General features: G+C 31.3%; 2 protein-coding genes across 2 annotated transcripts in view; one reads left to right on the top strand and one right to left on the bottom strand.

Annotated features, from left to right (window-relative positions):
* LOC149898552 (uncharacterized) overlaps positions 1-9,130 on the top strand; it is a 28,965-nt gene extending 19,835 nt beyond the window's left edge. Inside the window, exons 4-5 of the mRNA XM_090115031.1 lie at positions 6,592-6,754; positions 8,089-9,130. Coding sequence (XP_089971157.1) covers positions 6,592-6,754; positions 8,089-9,102 — 1,177 coding nt within the window. The 3' untranslated portion in view covers positions 9,103-9,130. The remainder of the gene's footprint in view (positions 1-6,591; positions 6,755-8,088) is intronic.
* A 4,635-nt stretch (positions 9,131-13,765) lies between these two features.
* Positions 13,766-23,918, bottom strand: part of LOC149898550 (multiple PDZ domain protein-like) — a 161,400-nt gene continuing 151,247 nt past the window's right edge. The window contains exons 27-35 of the mRNA XM_090115041.1: positions 20,196-20,249; positions 19,636-19,737; positions 18,921-18,992; positions 18,068-18,167; positions 16,984-17,043; positions 16,377-16,501; positions 15,537-15,698; positions 14,960-15,097; positions 13,766-14,313 (exon numbers count right to left, since the gene is read on the bottom strand). Coding sequence (XP_089971167.1) covers positions 14,143-14,313; positions 14,960-15,097; positions 15,537-15,698; positions 16,377-16,501; positions 16,984-17,043; positions 18,068-18,167; positions 18,921-18,992; positions 19,636-19,737; positions 20,196-20,249 — 984 coding nt within the window. The 3' untranslated portion in view covers positions 13,766-14,142. The remainder of the gene's footprint in view (positions 14,314-14,959; positions 15,098-15,536; positions 15,699-16,376; positions 16,502-16,983; positions 17,044-18,067; positions 18,168-18,920; positions 18,993-19,635; positions 19,738-20,195; positions 20,250-23,918) is intronic.

Raw genomic sequence — 23,918 nt, 5'->3', positions numbered from 1 at the left:
TGTTTGTAATCCTATAAAATTAAATTTTAATAGTTGAACATTAGATAAAATAATTTCATAATTAATAATGTAAAACGTTATTGTATTGAGGTTGTTATTGTTTCGTTTCTTATTATGGAGATATTTCAAATGTGTATTTTTTTATTGTTTTACTCATGATTTGACCGATTTTAAAAATTATTTTACTAGAAGAGAGCTATCTGACCGTGAACATTATGCCCATGTGCCATAATCTACCATTTTAGCTTTTTTTCAATATATTAATTATTGTAATACGTTCAGGGCAGTTCAATGCTTAGTTAGTAAGTTTTTATTAAAATACAGCTTTTCATTTATGCTTTTCAGATTTTCAGTTTTCATTATATATATAAAACTAGCTGTTGCCCGCGACTTCGTCCGCGATTACGTCGTTTTTCGTCATTCGTCGTTTAAAAAAAATACGTGACACTTCATTTTTGAATGTTCTTAATTATCTCTTATAAAAATTAACTACATTAAAATTGAATACTCTGATAAGAAAATCTTAAAATCGGAGGACATCGAAAATCTGAGGAAAACATGAGTGAATTTGATTTAAATTCTACATTACTTAGTAATTCAAATAATAATCTAAATTAAATGTAGATTAACAGTTTGAGCGCATCATTATATAATATGTACCTAAGTATTAAATTACGTTAGTTTACATAGTAATTTTACTAAAAACACGATGAATTTCTTTCGCGCTCGGTACAACAAACTAAGCATGTTTGTGGTACGTGGCCCGCGTCACTCGACCCCCCGTGAGTTCCCCTCCGTTACTATGCGAAAATACATTCGTCGCCCTACCGTAGGAAAAATTGTAATATTTTAAATTCGAGAAATATTGATTTCTTGTATTCGACTATTCGTTGTAGTCGAATACAAAATATATTTGAAGAAACTTAGGTTGGCCTTCAGGCAAAAGGGATCCTATCAAATGATAAACTTGACCTTGTATCTTAAAAGTAAGCATGAAAGGATCCTCTGATAATTGTTGAGCACCAAAGGATCATTTAAAACGCACTACTATAAGAGCGAATATTGTCTAAGAACTGTTTAGATTGCACATGTTCCTCTAAAAGTAGTGATTTCAAAGGTTCTGGTGTATCTTCAAACGAAAGCCGACTCCTTACTCCTCTTTAAAGCATTACAAAAAGAACATACTACGTTAATATCGCCTATACAGAAGATGATCTGTAATCAATTGTGAGGTTATAAGCAAACCCACTTTTATATTTGTCGGACCACACCACCGAATTCGTAGATTGATCTTCTATGTTTACCTCTAAGTCATTAAGACTCGAAATCTGTCTACAGTAAGACGGGCCTCTCGCTATTCGTCCGTTTCAAGAGACCAAATAGTTTCAATTCTTAATCTTTCATTAAACAAACTTATTAATCGTACTTGTCTCAAATAATCTTGTCTCAAATAATGGTAATATTCGCGTCCCTACTCTAGTCATTGCTTATGCTCATGTTCATCTTCAAGAGATCGAATAATATTATGGTGCACTCTATCATTTGTCAAACGGTCTTCATATTGAGTAAAAGTTTCAGATTATCGAGATAAAATATGCCGTTCGCGGTCAGCTGTGAGCCGCAATTCTCGTTGTGAAGCGGTTTCAGGTTCTCGGCATAACACATGTTGTTTTCGGTCAATAGTAAGCCTCTTACCTCTAACGATCCTTGAGAACTCTTATTTCTCATTTTCTTAGCTTTGCTCGAATTTCGATATAAAGATTTTTTAGAAGGCACTGATTGAAACGGACTGAGAGTGTTATAATCATCAATCATCATCATCATCAATACATATAATAAAATTGTGGAAAAGCGATGTCTGTACAATGAAAATATGTAGAAAAAAATTAGCAGGTGTTATTATTAAATCGATCTTGAACCCAAAACTGTAGTTAAAAATTTTTTTGTCTGTTTGTATGTATGTTTGTGCACGCTAATCTCAGAAACGGCTTATCCGATTTAGATGCGGTTTTCACTAATGTATTGTGGTAATCTTCATTTAACATTTAGTGTTTAATTCATGTCAATCGGTTCATAAATAAAAAAGTTATGACAATTTATAAGTAATCACGGCGAACATTTGCTAAGGCATTCTATTGTACACTGTACAGTGTACGATAAAACGTAATTTATCTGTTATACGCTACAGTTATTCCTTTACATGTCCAGATGATCATATCAAAATTCCCCAAGGGTTTGGGGGTAAGCTGAGGTAGTAGGGGGGGGCGGGGTCAAATTAACATTATGGTTACTTCTAATAGGTAAATTTTCCACATAAAATGTCCTTTAAATTATGTCGTATTATATTTTTAACCCCCGACGCAAAAAGATGGGTGTTATGTGTTTGACTGCTATGTATTTCTGTGTGTGTGTGTGTGTGTGTGTCTGTCTATGGCACCGTAGCTGGCTAACAGGTAAACCGAATTAGATGCGGCTTTTTTTTTTGTTAGGCAGCATATTTTCCGACGCTGGTTCTTAGATAAATTGTATCAAAATCGGTTCATCCACTTATTATACCTACATAGGGGTAAAAGTGGGAATGAAAAAAATGATATAATAATTTATTTTTAAAGATCGTCGGGAAGTTTATGAAATTATTTATTCCTTTTTCTATACACTTTTCTTCGATTAAACGGTTTAGTTACGTGCTCCCTCTCTCTCTCTTCAGCCTTTAGTTACGTGCGTGAGACAGGAAACATCTAATTTGGATTTGTTGCTGGATTTGATAAAAATTGAGTATCGATTAAGCTGATCAGTGGCTACACCATACATTATTAAAAACATCCATTTAAGAAAGGAAGGAAATAGAATTTGCTCCTCTCCCCCCCTGGTTCCTAAAAAATAATATGACATAATTTAAAATAAATTTTACGTAGAATTAGTTAGGCATTTCTTTTTTGATTTTCGATATTATATACTAATCATAATTTTTAATTACAATATTATGTAGTAACTATTTGGAATAGGTTAGGCATTTCATTTCTTGATTTTCTTTAATAAGTTGGTACGTAAGTTTTTTAGCTCAGTTTAGTAAGAAACTTTAATAACAATTCTTTTAATTATTTATGGTAGTACGTATTTACTCAATAATTGTATGTTAAGTAGTAATTCAGCATGGGCGTAGCCACGGTGGGGCTGGGTGGGGCGCTTACCCTGGCTTTGATCTGGTAGGTACCAATTGTGAAGTGTAGGAAGAGTGGGCGTGGGCGTTGGCGTGGGCCTGGGAGTAGGCGTGGGAGTGGAAGCATGAAAATAAAAACAATTATTCTTGCCCCACCCTGAGCCCATGGTCATAGGTCCCATAGTCACTATTCCACGCGGACGAAGTCGCGGGCACAGCTAGTAGACAAATATAATCAGAAAGCTTTGAACTCCTAAGCTCAACCATAAAAGATAGACATTTATGATGTCGGGAGATATTTTTTATATAATATGGAGAACATTTCTTTCATACTTGATTTCTGTGTAGCTTTAACCCGTAGGTTGCACACGCGACGAAAGCTTAAAAATGGAGTTACTGCTCTGCTCACGAATATGAAAAATAATTGTACCAAGTTTCGTTTAAATCCGTCGAGTAGTTTTTGTTTCTATAACGGTTATACAGACAGACAGACGGAAAAATTTTTGGCGTCAGTGTCGATCCCTAATCACCTCGTGATAGTTATTTAGGAAATATATTTCATGTACAGAATTGACCTCTACAGATTTAATATAAGTATATAAGTATACATATAATTAGATTCCAATTTCCATGTAACGTTAAATTCGACTATACAATAACTAACAGACAACGCAGGTTACTCTCGTTTCCGTAAGTTGAGGCGGCTACATATTCGGTCCTCATAACATCACTTTTAGTGAGCGCATATTCTATTTAACGCAAGTCAAAAACTCCGCGATCTATTACGATAGATCGCGGCTTGCGCTATCCTTTTACTATGAACAGCATAGGTCCGTAGGAGAGCGCCGAGCAACATGTCCTCTCTCTGGAAAGGCTCGCTGCCGACTGATTTTAATCGGGTCGCGCGCAGTGTTTTATAGTACTTTAAAAAAGATTGTAGAAAAATAATAGAGGTACCTTAGTTGATTTTTTAAATTTTATCTTATAAGTAAGACATTCTTTTATTGCAATATGTATAAATTATATTCAATAAAGTCAAATATCTTGGTGAAAATAATAATTTTGTCGACTATAATTTCTAAAAAAATTCACATTGTTCGGATTTTAATTTCGTAAGTTAGGAGTCCAAAATAAAAAAATCTTTTAACTAACTATTTTAATAAGGATTTTTGCAGTTAGTTAAAAATAATTGTGTGTTAGATCTGTCAGCAATTTCAGATATTTTTAGCTTCGAAATTGACACTAAAAGTGAAATCAAGTAATCATCGGATCAGTTATCTTGATGGTATTCAGAAATACTGTATTAATTGAAAAAAACTCTTAACTAACTACATAGACAATAAAATTTCCTAAAATTATTAGTAATTTATATGTTTGTAAGATAAGTGGTTGATGGACAATCTGGTTTGAAAAATCACATATTTGAGCCAAACAGCGCACGGACCGCGTACACAGCCTTAATTCGATGCCAACACCATCAAAAAAAAGGAAATATTTTTAATTGTGAAAAAATATTATGATTTGTACACTATTAATACTATTTTAACATTAACACAAAATATAAGACTGTGAGTGTGTAAAAATAAATCCAGCTAGTTTCACATCAAACTTATGTTTTTAATTAGGTATACGACATGAAAATATATTAATTACCAAGCAATAATCATACAGGTAAATACTTACTGAACAAAAGTATTAACAGTCAAAGTATATTTTTACTTACAACATGTAAATGATGAAGGAATAATAATTATCAACGAACTAACCTTTTTGTATTATTGTTTATAAATATAAATTCATAAACAATAAATTTATAAAGAATAGAAAAAATTCGACCACTAAAGAATGCTGGTTCGAGTCCCGCCTCGTTATCGAATTTTTAAAACACGAAGATTTTTAAAAATGTAACCAATGAACACAAACACAATCAATATTAGATTAACTGTAATGGTGTCTAGTTTGACTTAAAATAATAAACATCTACCCTCACTTTTAAAAATGTAGTATATTCACAGTTCACACGAATTATAAGCGCACCTTATAGGGAAGGGAAGATATGGGTTAAAGAGTTAAATAAATAAATAACATAATTATATTTAAATTATTAATTTTTAACATTGTGTTCAGTAGTGTTAACATGTAAATTGATTTGATTTTTACGAAATCTCATAGATGGCGCTGTTTCAAATTTGTATACTAATAAATTCATTAAACTGATTCTCTGCCCAAATTACGTAAATGACATAGTTTTTATTGTGTAAAGCTAGATAATAGCATGGCTTACCCGAAACCAACATTTAAACATGAGTCTTTAGATTGTACGCTGTCGTAGTACACGGAATACGTAAGAAAAAAAAAAGGTTCACAGCTCCTCCTCCGGAGGTGATAGCATGATAATATGTTTAAAAAAGCCTCACTCGACCTGTTAGTAATATTCATGCAAAATTTGAAGTCAATCTATGCAGTACTTTTCGAGATTAGCCTGGACAAACATACAGACAAACAGACAAACAGACAAAAATTCTAAAAACTATGTTTTTGGCTTCTATATCGATTATAGATCATGGATTATGTATTCTTTTAAAAAAATATTCAATGTACAGTTTTGACTTTCCTACGATTTTATTATATGTATAGATTAACTAGTATCCAATGTTGTGCTTTCATAATATTGCATAAATTGTTATCACAAAAGTGACAAGTTAATGCAAACTAAACATAATATTTTAACAAACATTAAAATATAAAAGTAATAAAAATTGTTATCATATTAATATTTTCCTCCAACTTCTCTAATCACAAAAACAAAGAATTTTGTTTGTTATTGTAAATACGTTACGAGTATTCGTATATCAAATGGGATATACTCTCTTTTATTAAAAGGTACATAAAGGCTGATATTAGGTAAAATTGCTTTACGTTTAGAGCAATTTTTCTGTAGTATGCAGTAAGAAGTACCTAGGTACCGTTTACCGTGTGTACCATAAAACACATAATTGTCTTTATGGAGAAACTAGTTACCCTCTATATGTGCCAAAGTTCCTTAAAATCGGTTCAACCACAGGTTCAACTTTTTGCGTGAAGGTAGTATATTATAAATGCGAAAGTTAGTGAGGATGGATGGATGGATGTTTGTTACTCATTCACGCAAATACTACAAAACCGATTACCTACAATGTAATTTGGTATGTAGGTAGCTGATGACTCAGAATAAGACATGGGCTTTTTATCCCAGAAAACCCGAAACCGGCACTATGCGGGTTTATTTTTGAAAACGCGGGCGAAGCCGCAGGCAGAAATCTAGTTTATAATAATTGTGGTAGAAAGCTATAGACAAGACACTAATAATGCGTATTCTATGTATGACAGTTCGTTTTTCTTTATTAATAGTCTATGTCTGATTATTTTCTGAACTTTCCTTTTATTTCAAGGCTCGAAGATGACACGCTCTACACAAACGGCTATGCCAACATGGGTGCCAGTCTGGACAGCGTGGTCACACAGCAACCGATCAACAATAACCATCTGCCGCAACAAGCCATTTTAAGTCGGGAAATCAATGAACTACCGTTACATGCTGATAAATTGTATGAGGTATGTATTATTTGAATAAAACAAAAGATGTATGTATGTTCACTTATAGAATACTAGCTGTGCCCTGCGGTTTACCCGCATTGCACCGCTCTTGTCGGTCTTAAGCGTGATGATATAATAGCCTTTTTCGATAAATATGCTATCTAACACCGAAATAATTTTTCAAATCAGACCAGTCGTTCCTGAGATTAGTGCGTTCAAACAAACAAACTCATCAGCTTTATAATGCTATATTTTTGGTCGATATCGTTCATAGATCACACCCCAAGTATTCTTTAAAAAAATATTCTATGTACAGTTTTTCTACGATATTATTAAATGTTTAGATTCTCCGATAGTGATTTTGTTATTGTTACCTTTAAATTATAAGCTATGAAGATTTAGGTATGCATGTACATATCCAACAAGTGGGTAAATACTGTATAATAAAATAGTACAGACAAATTAGTATTAGTTTTAAATGTACCGAATAAACTTTGTTGATTGATAAAATATCTAAAGGATAGCAGCAGGTATTTAAGCGATAACAGCGTGTCAGTGATGGATAGACTAATAACTTATCAGAAATAAGGGCAATGTACTGTTATTTTAAGATAATGATAATGAAAGATTACCGAAATGTTGTAAAAGTATTAAAATCTTGGTAATTATAAAATTTTATTACGTTTGCTACGTTTATCAAATTTAACCGTTTTCACAGTAAAAAGTGTCATTTCACATTTGCTTAATCATCACTACATAGTATAAAACAAAGTCGCTTTCTCTGTCCCTGTGTATGCTTAAATCTTTAAAACTACGCAACGGATTTTGATGCGGTTTTTTTAATAGATAGAGTGATTCAAGAGGAAGGTTTTAGTATATAATTTATTATGTTTTATTCAAAGCGGGCGAAGCCGCGGGCGGAAAGCTAGTTTAAAATATATGTATAAATTGTATGCTAAATTTAATTATATAACAATAATAATATACAAAGCTGATATTCTTCTAATATACCTATGTATTACTCATCAGTCATCACAAAACATTTTTTCGGTTGTAGGAATTAAACGTTCCCGAAGACGCAATTAATAGACAGATCAAAGTGCAGACAATATTAGAGCTTAAGCTTCAATACAATGATTGTATTGTTTGTGTGTACGGTTGCCCCAATTCTAATTGACCCTAATTTTGTGTCAATAAAACGTTAGCTGCAATACATCAATTGATCATTATATGAACAACTATTGATTTAGAGTGGCGTCTAGTCTATCCTCTCAAGTAATATCACAATTTTGTATCTTTTGAGATGCTAATTCTATGAATCCATTTAATAATAATTTACCTTTTGTCACCAGGTATTCTCCAAATCACTGATATTCAGAGATGAGCACGAATTGAAGAAAGCCAGCACAAACACGTTAGACGAATTGGAAACTAAATCTGAACCGGACTATTTATCAGACAAGCCAAATAGAACAAAAGTGTATTTTGAAGATGAAGTCGATTCACCAGTCACAGACTTCGAAATCATGTTCAAAGACGAACTATTGGCTACTTATGACATGTTTAAAATTGAAGAAGAAGAGGAAGATACTAAGAGTCAAGACACTGAAGAAGGTCTAACTATGAACGTATCTGTGAAAAAACAAGACGTTATAAAACCAAGCACTGTTACTCTCAAGGATGAAACAAAGATAACAAAACAGACACCAATATATCAATACGATCCCGTTTCAGTACTAGCTTTACCCACCGCTCTTACGTTACCTAGAGTTGAAAGTGTGAAGGGGATCCTAAGAACCAACAGTGCTAAGACGTTAGACAGAATTGATAGTTCAAGCAAGTTAAGACCAACTTTGAACAGAGTTGAAAGTCTAAAGAATATAGACCCAAATAAAATAAACAAAGTGCTAGCAAGAGTGCCACATAGAAGTGCTTCGTTCCTTAATATTCCCGCTCATTTAACACCAGAAAAACCACCGCTAATAAAGAGCAAATCAACAGTTGGAGTTCCGTCTTTAGCTGATAGTGATTTAAAATTAAGTTCCTTACCAGACACTCCTATAATAAGAAGTAATAATTTGCCAAGATTTTTCGCGGATACACCTCCCCCTAAAGCGGAATATAAAACGGAAACAAGCCTGCAAAGTATTAAACAGAAAACGGCGTTGATGTTCAAAGAAAATGATTTTAGTATGCCTAGATATTATGGTACTGTTAAGGCTACAGAATTAACAGTACATGAGAGCAAGTCGATGCCTGATTTGAGAAATCCGCATTCTACTGGTAAAGTTAGTAAGAGGTTAGTCAAATTGCGAAGTAGATTGAAGCCATTGGTTATAAGAAAGAGCTCGGAGGAGAGACTTTAAGTATTAAATTGTTGCCAATTATTTTTTTTTTATTTTAAGCTAAGAAATTTTCTGGACAGTTAAAAATAATTGTAAAAGGTAAAAAAAATTGTCAGTATGTAAAGTTGGACTAAACATAAAAGTTTTACAGTATTTTTCATTAGACATGTATTTGACTGGCGTAAATTGTGATTTTCAAATATGTTTCAACATTTCTGTTATAATTTTAATAAGTATACTATTATTTATGTGTTACCATGAAATTATGTGATACAATTAAAACAATCTCTTTTTACACTAAAGAGTTTATTGTCTTTGTGCTTCTTTCTAATGAAATTTAATTCATTTAAAAACCACAAACAATTTCCTTTTTGTTTTTTTTTACATAATATTATTTCTATAAAAATGTGTACTTACTCCGACATTAACAGTATTGTATTGCTCAAATACCATGTGATTATTAAATAAGAAAAATAAGATAATATTGTATATCTTCATAGTTGTAATTTCTAGTCATGTTATAATCGGTATTAAAAATAGATCGTACTTAATATCTTGACTTCTGTAAAAATTGACATAATAAAGTAAGAGATAAGTGTATATTTAAAATTGTTAAACACAGATCTGTTATGAATTGTGGTGAAATAAAAGTATTTAATTTATCAATGGGTATTTTCATTTATTCTTACTTACATCCCTTTCGAAACCTAATTTTGGTGCGTTAACACAAACTGGGAGTGACATATTTTTCCAGTCGCTTTACATCTATACTAATATTATAAAGAGGAAAGGTTTGTATGTATAGGTATACATACGTATGGTTTTCACGCATAAACTACTGGACCGATTTTGATGAAATTTGGCACAGATAATCGTTAGACCCTGAGAAAGAACATAGGCTACCCTTTTATTGCGAAATATGTACCGGGGCGGACCGCTAGTTATCTTTAAAATTATTTAAAAATAACTTATTACTTTTAAATATTTTTCTCCTAATTATATACCTATTTATATAATCTTAGACGGGAGGTTCGAAACCTTTGTCAAGTATAACTTTTATTGTATTTGTAAAATTTTTGAATTGGTAAAAAAATGAAAATCTTTTTTACATAACATTTTTTGACTTTCTTATCAATGTGTTTGTAAAGAACCAATCATATTCGCTTCATTAAGTTTGAAGTTTGAAGCGTTTGGCGTTTGAAGCGATACTATTGGTTATTTACAAACACATTCATATGCACCAATAATGTACGAGGATATGTAGCGAGGAATGTCTTTTTAAAGGACAAATAGTATTGCTTCATTTGTGGAAACGGCTCAGCGGTGCTAGTTTTCTGCGCATACAAAACAAACGAAAGATATGTGTGGAATACGTACGAAGTACGTTTATTATTATTTTTTACTGTCAAACTATTATCGACATTGATCTCATTAAAGTAAAATTCAAAATCAAATAACAACAATTTATTTCGGGGAGCATGAAAGCGTCACGCGTTAAAAGCAGCGCGCTGCGCTTTTTTAATGTTATTTCAATCAGGAAAAGGTCGATAATAGTTTGACAATGAAAAATGCACCGTGCTGCACTTCGCCATAATATTTGCGCCGGCTCTAAAACTAGTTCATCTTTGCATAATTTTTTTGCATCGGCAAATTGTACATTCTGATGTTTGTGCAATAGAATTAAAAAATGAATTAACTATCAAAGTATGTATATTGAATAGATATTACATTACAAGAATAGAACCTCAGATAATTCTTGGTATGTGTGTTTACAATGTGTGTGTGTAGGCAAATGATTGGTTCAAAAGTGAACTTTCTAATAAAGTACCTAACTGAGAAATCTGCAGTTTTAATTAATATTCTATGATAATTTTTTACCAAGCTTAGGTTTCTTAATAGTTCATGATGGAGGGTTCAAAATAAAAGACACATGTAAAAAAGCGGATAATTTATTACGAACTATTTCATACATTTTGGTACATAATTCAATTGTGACACGTTACAATCGCTGATGTCAATTCACTAGAAAAATCGAATCCTATAAGCTACTAATTATTATCGATACTTAATGTACTTATGCTACTTATATTAAACATACTCAAAAGTATAAATAAATCTTTCTGGTGTTAATCGAATAATTTATGACAAAAATACAAATAATTTTAACATAATATATGTTCACTATTAGTGCAAAATAAATGTATTGTAAATTTAAAAAAAAAAGTTATTTTTTTTTAATTACAAAGTTTTTTTGACTGTCAAAGTAATAAGCCGATTTTTCTACAAAGATATCTAAAACTATATAGTCTACAATTTGGCGATTGAAATCTTATGTCAATCGTATATTCACTTTGAAGCGAACGTAACTAAAGTATCTATAATATTAATCTATTCGATAACAATGTTTTTACAATTTACAATAATTTAGAATAATGCTACGCGTTGAATCACTGCATTACGAATAACGCATAATAGTATCTACTGTAGTGAAAGTTGACTTTTAAATTAGTTTTTTTATCACGCCAGTGTGTAAGGCCTTGACAGTTTTAAAAACATAGTACTTATAAAAAAGTTTTTTTTTTAATTGAATTCTGTTTAAACAGTCATCAAACTACGTTTGAGTTTTACCTGCTCTAAGAATTATACTATGTAATTCTGAGACCTGATTCTGACTATAATTTTTTCTTTATATTCTTGAAAAAAAAAAAACAACATAGGTATAAAATATTATAGTATATTTTAATTAAGGTGAAATTTTATTTTGAACGTAAGCAGGTAATAACTAACAACACAATATTTGATGACTGTTGTCTATTAATAAAATAAAAACAAAGAAAATAAGACATTCTGCGAAAAATTCATGTTTGGTTTGCATTTGCATTTCAAAGTGTTTAATAATTATCATCCTATGCAAAATAATGTAGTCGAAAATAATAAAGAATGTAATATTTTTTTAGGTGTTTATTTTTTCTATAATGTACTTCTAAATTGCATAAAATTCCATAACAACATTTTTAACATTATTGGCGTATTTATTTTGCATTTATTTTTTACATATTATCCAACTAAATCTAAACTAATATATAAAGCCTAAACTATTATTAAAATACTTTGAAATTAGGTTCAGACTAGAGTTTTTAAGCATATTTAAAATCTATATTTTGCAATTCTCGATTGGCAAGTTAGTGCTTGCTATATATTTTTTGTAATTTTTTGTCCACGTTAGTATAAAATTGCACTAATTCAATTAATACGTTATTATATCAAAATTGCTTTATCACTTCATAACTGATTTGAAATATTTTTATAATTAACTACTCGACAGTATGTCTAAAACAATACTGAAAATGAACTACAAACATAGGGTTTTGCCGGCCTAAAATTATTTTATCTTAAACTTAAAACAGATCATCATTAATAAACAATACTGAAACTTACATATTTTCTTTTAATATTCCTTTTCTAATATTATTTTGTAGTTCCAAAATAGACCGAGTTATGTTTGAATAAACATACATTTTTTAAAGAAATCAAGACAAAGTGTGCTCTTAATACAGTTAAATAACATTTCTTACAATGAATAATTAAATAATAATCGTGCTGTGAATACAAATTATAATTATTACAAGTTTGATATTTTTAATATAACATAATATAAGACAAATAAATGCTCAATAAATACAATATTTTATGGAAATTTGGATAAACATAGTAATTTATGATACATTACAATTTACATGTTAATTGATCAATTTGAAAATAAGAGACAAGAAGTAAAATCATTGGTTTTCATTTAATATTGGAAAATGTGGTCTGATAATACAATGAAATCAATACGTCTTAATAAATATAATATTATGGTTTATTAATACAAGTTCACATTAAAATACAATATTTGTAACACAAAATTAATGAGAAAAAAAAGAACAAATAATAATGCTTCTAAAACTATTCAAAGATTATTACATTACAACATAACAATGTACTTTCGAAAATTCCAAGCTATATAAAATAAAACAAACAAAAAATACAATTCAATGGCTTTGTTCTTACAAAAAATTCAATGTAGCTATGAAGTTGGTGTACTAACCGTGCGAAATTAGAAATTTCTAAACTAAAATGTATCTGTTTAAAGTGGGTAAAAAGGTCTTGACAACAATCACGAAATATCAGCATGGGGAGGTAGAAAGTTGACACGCATTTATAAATTTGTAAAAAAATAATTTGAAAAATACATGAGTATACAATATTGGAAAGTCACAGATTGTGTAATGTGTTCATTTCGTAATTCATTATTTTTTTGTAATAAATTATAACACGATCAACAACTCCATAGCTATTCATTACAACAGACATAACATACCTACAATATGAAAACGAAGCCGGTTTCACTTGCTGATTAGACACATTAGTTTACAATTTAACTAAACAGAGCTGTGAAATTGACAATTTCTATCATCATAATATGTCATATTTTAGAACTTTTTAACATGTGAAACCGTTCTAAACACTCGTCAAACCATCACAATAACCTCCCAGAGCTTACCAACTCCTAAAACGATCTAAAAGCGGCCGTACACGGGCAGCTCGAGCAGTCGGTCGTTGACTGCTCGAGCTGTCGTTACAAACCGCGCAGTTGACGGCTTGAAGCAGTTGTGACGGCTCGAGCAGTCCGTGTTCGGCAGTTAGTAAATGTCTATAGTTCACCGCGTTGTCGCAGCTTCAAGCCGTCAGTCTCAACCACAGAACATATAAAAGAGGTTAGAAAGGCATTGTAGGCGGGGCAGACGCGCCAAGGATATGAGCACTGCTCACATCATCATCATGCGTATGATTCGTTCCATTTTAAATCGCGTGATCGCGCGGCGCTATGATTGGCTAGATTTGAAATTGCAAATATGTGCGTAAGCGGACTTGCGTGGACTTGGCCACACCCACAGGCGACACCGGTTCTTATAGGAACGGCGAATTATTGTCATTCTAACCTCTTTTATATGTTCTGTGGTCTCAACTGCTTGAAGCAGTCCGTGTACGGCCGCCCTAACATCTGAAACCACTCACCTAGCCCTTAATCTTGAACCGTTTGACTTTAATATTGACCTTATTGCTAGCGAGTTTGAGCGCCTGAGCGGCCTGTAGTGCGTCTGCGGCGGTGACGTCACGCCCGTCCACCGCGCACAGCCAGTCGCCGCGCTGCAGCCGCCCGTCCACCTCCGCGGGGGAACCGGGGAGCTGACGGATTCATTTAACATGTAGGTTAAAGTGATAATTGTAATTATAATTGAGTTATGATGTAGGTTGAAATATTTATTCCAAACTAGCGGTCCGCCCCGGCTTCGCCCGTGGTACTAATATTTACGTTTTCTCTACATAAGAACCATCCTCGTACTTCAAGGAATATAATAAAAAAAAATTATCGAAATCGGTTCAGCCGTTCTCGAGTTATGCGCTTACCAACACATTTTGCGATTCATTTTTATATATAAGATAGTATGATATTCTATAATAAGTAAAGGGTAACCGGGAAATACAGCGGGAATTTATTTAATTTCTTCTTTATGTGAGTAATTTCGCTCTGGTGTAAAATTGAAAGTAAATTTAAAAAAACGTCGAACGAAATGCGTGTTTACTTTTTAAGTAGCAACAATTTTGTTAAATAACGGTTAAAATAGAAATCCCAAATATGTAAGGTGAAACCGAATTGTATTCATTGATGGTATTTGTATAACAAAATAGAGCACAAATATTAAAACTTAAAACTAAGCCAGCACTGAGACCGGCCTTATGTTTTTTCTTAAACGTATAAACGTCTAAATCGAACGTGCCAGAAGCTAACTAGCATAATTAATTATTATTATCAAGAATAACTCAATCTCACCAATTCCCCCAGATACACTCCAGTACCGGTGACAGGCTGAACACACGCAAGTCCGAGCGCTCGACCCGCTTTCTTTGTTAACTCCACTTCTATCTCGTCATACGCGATCGGTTCAGGCCGGTGGATGTTCATTTTTAACTGGAAGATTACAAATATGAATAAATTAGGCATTGAAATACAACAAAACAAAATGTATCTTAAAAATATACCTTAAATAAAATATACCTTACCTTTTATGTATCATTACTTATAAGGAGATATTTCTATAATTATATTGATCTGTAAAACCAATACTTAAACATCAACCACTGCATTTGTTATGAAATGTGGTAGCAAATTTGTTGAATATAATATACCTTTATCTGTTTCTTCAGCTGCATAGCTGTACTCGTATAGTAGTAGATTAGTTCGATACAATTTAGCTACTCTACTCAGCGAATAAAAAGTAATATTTTAGCCATGATTAGAATTTTAGTATTTTAACAGATGTGGTCGTTACCACTTACAATTATTACAATTCATTTACTCAATACCTACTGATATTTATACCTATTAATTAATTTCAACAATTTCTTACCTTAGGAGCTTTCTGCTTTATAGACAAACATATTCTTTCATACGCCATTTCCTTAGTAATAGTAATTCCGTTGCAATCCTTGATTTGATCTCCGGGTTTCAAACGGCCATCTTTGGCGATACAGCCGTTTTTATATATGTCTAAAATAACCGCTGCTGGACCCTGAAAATTGTGAAATATGTTTTGAAACTTATGTAGGTGGGGCTGATAATTCTTTAATAGAAGTAACATCATACATTACTTCATCTGTAAGTACATATTTTATACGAGCTACTTGTTACAGTTCCATGCAATTGAATAATGATTAGAACTGTTCAAATGCATAGCTTTAAAATAAATAGCTTTAGAATTTCAATTTATTCGTCCTTATTCAATTTTTTACAGTTATAGAGATCTATTTGAATCCACTTAGAAATTATTAATCTAATCTTATCTTTAGTTTAGATGCGATAGACAGATTGATATTTTTTATATTTTTATATTAGATTATCTTACTCGGTAATGATGGTAGCTTTGTAATTTTAAAAAAGTTCAATAGTTCCCGAGACTATACAATATTTATGTTACTTGCCCATTACAGAAAGATTTAAGTGTTAAAGTCTATTACGTACGTTGGTTAAAACCTATATTGACTGAATGTCTGTTCTGTAAATCAGTCAAAAAGATTATTGACTAACGGTGTCGATCAATAACCTTATTAACTGATTTTGTCAGATAAAATCAGTCAATAAGGATATTGACTGGTTCAGGGTTTTGAGTGTAGCATATATTAATACAACTCCACTGTTATAGCAATAGAATTATCATCTATAGTATAATTTAAGTATAAATCAAACTCACACTAAGCAAAGTATCACTGCCTCCGACCAATAAAATGCCGAGCACTTCGTTGTTAGAATTGATCTCAATGACCGTGTCTTGGTTCGGTCGAGGCTGAGCAGTCGCGGGGTCCGCTGGCGGTTCCGCTGAAAATCATATTATTTTTAAGGTATTTATGTGGTTTTACATACAAATATAATACATATATTATACAATAATAAGTACTGGCAGGATATCTAAGGGTAAGTATCGAAAAATGTTATTCTGTAACATCAGAATACAGATATTATTATTTAGATAAGTCGCTAGGACAGTTTATATAATTATTTATTGAGGGACTAAGGAACATTAAAAATATTATTTTACTCAATATACTTGAAACGTTCTTGGGACGAGACTATAATATTTTCCATTTTCATTTTCTTAGTTTTAGGTATTTTGAACCTATAAGACTGAGTATCTGGAGTTATCAATAAGTATGATTTAAAATATTCTTAATACAATTATATTTTTGACTAAGGTATGGTTTGGTAAGGTATGTATAAATAGAAAGAGAGAGATTATACGATTATATGTATAAATAGAAAGAGATAGATTATATTACACGTTGTTTCACAATAATACTTACGTTTCGCAGGAGAAGGAGCTGGTTTTGGCGTCCCACTAGGCGTTTGACTGCCGCTTACTCCTGAAATTATGAGAAAATATTGTTCCAGATCTTATTTAAAGATAAGTAAAGGGTTTGAGTAAATTTGGCGTCGTGATGAACTTTCGCGGCCAGTGATGAAAGTTGGATATTTTAAAAGAGCAATATATTTTGAGTAAAAGTTATTATGGACACAAATCTCGAAACGTATTAGAAACAGAGATATTTGGTTTTGTATTTTTCTTAACCATACACTACAATTAGATTTTAGCGTCCCAGCAAACACGATTTAGCTTAATAAAATAAGATTTATTTTGTTATCTCAAGAATGAGACATGATTCAAAGGCCAAAAGTTATCTTAACATTTAGACTTCACATTTAAACTTTATCAGTTTAAAATCTTTCGCTATCATATCTTAAAATCAGATAACGAATCATTTGCCTTCAAAGATAATAAAAATAGCTGCATTTATATTTAGTGACTATTTTACACAAAAATAGACTCATGTTGATTTCCTTCAAATCTTCGAAAAGTTCAAGTTCAAAACTATAAATACTACTGACTAGAGTTATTTTTAATTATATAGCATTTTACTTTCTATTTTGATATTTATTTGAGTTTCAAAAGTTAGTGCATTTACTAGCTACTACGTCAAGTAAAACACAATTAAATGAAATAGTATAATGGTTAATAGAAACACATAGTAATATTATTTACTATTTCTCTCATTACTAATTTTGTAAACATTTCATAATAATAAAATTATAATAAGTTTCATTCCTACAAGCAATTCAACGATGAGGTGAAACTTCTTTAGGCGCGTTGAGATTAAAATTTCAGAAGCGCGTCATGTCAATACCGTCACGTCATGGAGTAAGGCGACGATTTTGGTATCTTGCCAAAGAAGTTTCACTTCTGAAACGTGTTCTCGACACACACGCTTTTTTCACTATCGAGTGAGATGTAAAAATGGTATTTTTTATGATCATAATGAATATAAATTTCTTCCTTACTTGATTTATTTAGATGTAAATTAAATAGCCAACACACTAATCTAAACTAACCTGACGTACCAGACTCATCTGCTTTATCAGAGTCCTTCATATTGGGACTGCATACTGTTAATATCACCACTCCCTCTGTCTGTTTAAGTTTTGCTGCCGCCTGAAAATATGTTTTATTAGGTAGTTATTTTTAATATGAAGAAGGTTATTATACGTAGAACCAAAAATTTATGTCTTACAAGATGATGCTGAAAATAATGGTTTTATGGCATTCAAAATGCTATAAAAAAAGAATAGAAAATATTCGATTCTCCACGTATTGGCGAAAGACGCGGGTCCCGCCTCGAAAAATTTATATGATGAAGCTAATATTATAGTAGACCCAAAAATAGTAATTTTAAATGATGACAGAAATTTACCAACGTGATAGGTTCAAACTTAATCTTTTATTTATTCAAACTCAAACATTTATTTATTCAATTAGACTTCTTATAGAAGCACTTTTGAAACGTCATTACATATTTTAAAATTTACGGAAAGCAGTATCTACGGAGAAGAACCGGCAAGAAACTCCATAGTTGCTCTTTTAAATCATGTCAGTTTTACAATTTTAGAAAAATTCCAGTAGACTTCTTTTAGAAGCGCTTTTGAATCCTCAAAATACATTTTATATCAAAGTGGACCACCGGTTCAGAAAGCAGTTTCCACAGAGCCAAGAAAGTTATAGTTATTTGTAGTAGCTGTTTTTTTATTTTTAAAAATTTTTGGTTAAATAACCAATTTCGTAAATTGTTTCACTAGCAATATTTCTGATCTGAAATTTTTATCGTTATTAGACAGGCAAAGCCAGGGGTAGGTTATAGAGAAGAAAATATTTATAATACCAGTATGAGGATAGAAAATAAACATTTACCGCATCGTAGGTGCAACTCAATAGGGAGTCTCTGTTGACAGCAAGGATCATATCACCGATGTTCAAACCAGCCTGAAAGAACATCACTTTGTTAAAAAAAATATTATATGCAAATACCGACTGCAAAAGCCATTTTCTGGTCTAAACCCGGTATTTGTGGGTAAGAGTGAGATAAATAAAAAAAAAGACGTGTTGCACTCCGGGAGTGCCGGCAGAAGTGAAAACTTGATTATTAACGTTCAGCATGTTTGATATTTTGGAATGGTATCCGTCTTACGCATGGAATATAAGGGCTAAAAAAAATCCGTCTTACGCTTTTTCGATCAGGCCACGTGTCCTGACGCGAGTTTAAGATTTTATACCCAACGCCGCTAAAGAAGTTTTCACTTCAAAAAACACTTCACAAAAAAGAGAGCGTGTGTGCCGAGCACACGTTTCAGAAGTGAAACTTCTTTCGCAAGGTTCAAAGATACAAAAATCGTCGCCTTATTCCTTGACGTGACGGTGCCATGACGCGACCTTAAAATTTTACTCTCAACGCGCCAAAAGATGTTGATGTACCTAATTGTATGATGTAAATAATTTTGGATCGAAAAATTATCCAAGTAAAGGATATCAATCAATTGCAAAAGTTACAATAAAATTACATGAAAATGCTGGAATTAAAAAAAAAATTCTTGTTTAAATACTGGAAAAAATGTAAAAATAAACTTACTTGTTCTGCAGCGCTTCCCTCTTGCAAGTCTGAAACGAAGATACCTCGTCCGGCTTCTGTGTGTCTGCCTTCTATTATCATGATACCCAAACCGGCTGGACCCTGGAAGATGCGATTACAAATTGCACCATTTTTTTATCTATCTTTAAAATATATGAATTTAATAAACTATCTTTTTAAATACGAATGGTATTTTTTAGTATATACTGTCTAGTTAAAATTTATGTGAATTAAAGAAGAATTTTAATAATCAGAGTTATGATAGTTTAATCATCATCTTATAAAATCATAAAAACAAGTTTTTCCTATGAATTTTACATGAAAAATCAATTTTAGATACCGCTGACATACATAAATACATAAAACATGCAAATAACCTTATTTGTCGATATTTTTAATCATAATTAATAAAAATAGAAACTCAATTTACATATAAATTAATAATAACTCATTTATTTAAAACCAATAAAAAAACAACAGTTAAGTTATTTATAAACCAAGAATGTAGTCAAAACGGCGTACAATATTTTATTGAATAACAAAAAATGATAAATTCGTACCTTTTTGATAGTTATATCTCGTACTCCTTTGTAGTTTGCGAAGCGGTCGTCCGGCTGGAAGAGATAATTTTTATCATATTTTAATAAAAACATGAAATAACATGAAAATAACACATTTTTATCATTCAATATAATAAAAAATATTATTGAAAATTAGATGAAACAATAATTTTTCTACATTTTAATTTGATTTACTTTTTAATATGAATTTGATTCGACAAGATACATTTTGCGAAAAGAAAATATAGTGTATTTTTAAAGTAACTTATTATTATTTAGTAAACAACAATTGAAATTAATTAACTAATTATTATTTAGTAAATAACAAGTTGAAAATAACTTGTGTAAACCACATTTTTATATGATTTTGGTACAAATTTACGTCATTAAAATAGTTTTTGAACTTTCATAAATAATTTTCGACAAAAAAATGACTGCAATTAAAAAAAAATATTGATTGATTTTAATATTTCGATTCACATCTTTAACTGTATCTTATTTTGGAATTAAAATATTTTAAATTATCGGTCCGCCCCGTCTTCGCCCGTGGTAGATATTTCGCAATAGCCTATGTTCTTTCTCAGGGTCTAAAGATTGTCTGTGTCAAATTTCATCAAAATCGGTTGAGAGGTTTAAGCGGGAAAGCGTAACAGACCGACAGACAGAGTTACTTTCGCATTTATAATATTAAGTAGTAGGGATTACCAAAATATAGAGCAAAAACATAGACCAACATTAAATACATAATTTGTCGATATTTACATGATATATTTCGTTCCATTAAATATTATTTTATTTTATATTTTCCATTATATTGTCGCGTGCCAAACTTTACACAAGTTTTTGCCATTTGTACAAAAATAAACAGTCTGTCTTTGTAAAATAATAATGGGAATTTTAGTTGCACAATTAAAATCGTACAAAAAACTTAAATTTACGATTACAATGGTTTCATTGTTTAGTTTGTATTTTTATTCAGTGTAGTTACGAATTTTTAGCAGTTGGAATTAAGTATTTTTCTTTTTCTTTGAAAATATTTACAGTTAGTTCGACTATTACTTCGAGTAGATAATTGTGTAAAAGGAATATAAAACGATATTTTTTATGATTTTGTTCAACAAATAAGACACATTATGACAATGTACATTTTTCATTTTTCACAAGAACAATGGAACATCTCATTTATTTGGGAGACACTTATCGTAAAATGCATATCGTATAGGTACCTAAGTAATAACAAGTGATAACTGCGTTAAAAACAACCGACTTCAAACTTGCACTTGCAACATTTACAAATGCAGACAAAAATGCTCATAAAATAAAAATTACTGGGCCCATCCGAATAAAATTTTTATGGGACCAATTCGACACCATCCCGCATCGAACAAAAAAAGAATCACGTAAATCGGTTCAGAAACCTCGGAGTAATCGGTGTACATACATAAAAAAAACATACCGGCCGAATTGATAACCTCCTCCTTTTTTTTTGAAGTCGGTTAAAAATTAAGAATACTTAGGTACCTTTTAGCTGGTTTTTCAGTTAATCCATAACAAAAAGAATTGAAATGCATTTTATATTTTATCATACTTCAAAATACCTATACATAATATTTACTTGATTCATCAGAAATCCACCCATAGTGCTAACTAGTTTTGCAGCCAATGTATGAACTCAAAGTCAAAGGTAATCAGATCTTCACGCGGCGTCTGTGTTATTCGACTAATGGAATTAATCTCTATTCCTTAGTGTATCTGAGTTATAATGTAATAAGGAATATTGGATTTTTCGTCTATTGTAGCACAAGTATTTCATAAATATTCTTATATTTTAACCTATCTTAAATATTTGTGTTTGAAATTAGTAGTATTTCTTTACGTATAATCGAATTTACACAGTTACTATAAGACAGATAGTCTGGATGAGAGTATAGGCTACTTTTGAGATCAGCTAATGAAACTGCAACGCTTTACTATTATATTTTACTAGCATACTATTATCATATTATGTTGTATTTGATAAACGGCGATAACATAATAACTGTTACATTAAAAGGTTCGATATCACAGCTGTCGTTTGTATTGTTTAGCTTAGAAATGCGTAAAATTATAGGCAAGTATACTACACATTATAGGATGTAGTTATGAAAATTACGTCAAAAAATGTCAAATAGACTATCTATTAGATACGTTATCAGCAAGCAAATTTGCTTCTAAATCTTATAACTCCAAATTCAGTATACTTCGTTTACTTTTGGTTTATTCTGCAATCATAGTGTCTATTGTATGACGTTGTTCTGTACAATAATGTGTACTTACTGCATATAGATGTGTGTGTGAGTGTTACAGAGAGAGTTCTCACTCTCAAACACACATGCACAGTCTCTCACCTGCATTTATGAATTTGTGCGTGCATTTAAATTCATGCATATGTGTGTGTGAGTGAGAGCATGCATTTATGTGTGCATCTGTGTTTTCATTTCAATGCATGTTTGTATGTATATGTATGATTTCATTTATATACGTGTGTGTGTGTGTCTTACCTTCTTCCTCTTGAACGAAAGCGTACGTTTCCATATTGCCCTCAACAGCACGGTCGGTTTGTAGAAATGTTCTGTGTCTAAACGCACTTCGTTCATTACAGTCATAACTGTCACCACATTATCACTTACACTTAACTACATCACACTACATAACACTACGTAGTATTACCGTATCTGTAATATTTATAAGGTTAGAGTTGGTATGTTGATAGTTTAGATTATTAACCGACTTTAAAAAGAGTAAATTGACTGTTTATTATTTAATAAAGTGTTTCTAAATGATATGAAATTTATTATGCAAATATCAGACAAATCTGTTAAGAATTGCAAGTAGGAAAACATCGTACCTATATTGTTTTACCTATGATTTTTCTTTGCCTTAAATAAAATATTTTTTTCTCAGAAAAAAAGAGAGACTTCGTTTTACTACTTATAATACATTATCTACTTAAAACTTTGACATGGGCACCTTCAAGAAGAAAGCCTACATATATATCTGAAAAGCCAGCAAAACGTTCGTAAAGTCTCCGACAGTGCGAACGCTCATGGGCGGCGACGAACTTCCAGAAAGTGAGTCGCCTGCTCTTTTGTTGGAGCTAACATAAAAAAAAGCATATAACATGTTTGTAACTTTCAAATAAAAAATAAATAAATACCGATCCAGTTCAACGAAGTAAATAATAAGACTAAAAATATAACAGTAATAAATTGTAATATCTTTCTAAGAAATGACTCAAACGTTGTGGAGACTGGAGGTATACACGCAACTCATAATTATTATAGTTATAAATTAATATTGATTTATATTGATTTTATCCTAGAAAACATATTTAGCACAAGCTGTGCTGCGTGGATTTACCCGCATATAGCTTAGGTACAGCCTTCCTCGATAAATGGACAATCTAACAGTGAAATAATTTTACAGATCGGACCCGTGGTTCCTGAGATTAGCGTGTTCTAGGAAACCAACAATTTTTTAAGCTTTATAATATTAGTATTGTTGCTTTGATAAACAAAAATAATTTTCTCACATACGGATAGGTACTTGAATTTTGAAGTTTAAATATAAATTTATCGACTTTTATGTTAATGTATGTAACTCCTCTAAAAGGACTCCGTTGCATACAAACACACAGATGAAGCGTGTTAGGACTTAGAAACACTTCTACAAGAACAGCATATT

This window comes from Colias eurytheme, chromosome 22 (genome assembly GCF_061535395.1).
Source record: "Colias eurytheme isolate Ceu_HAF_F1 chromosome 22, ilColEury1 Martin Lab GWU primary, whole genome shotgun sequence".
NCBI lineage: Eukaryota > Metazoa > Arthropoda > Insecta > Lepidoptera > Pieridae > Colias > Colias eurytheme.
This window is presented reverse-complemented; position numbering and strand designations above follow the sequence as displayed.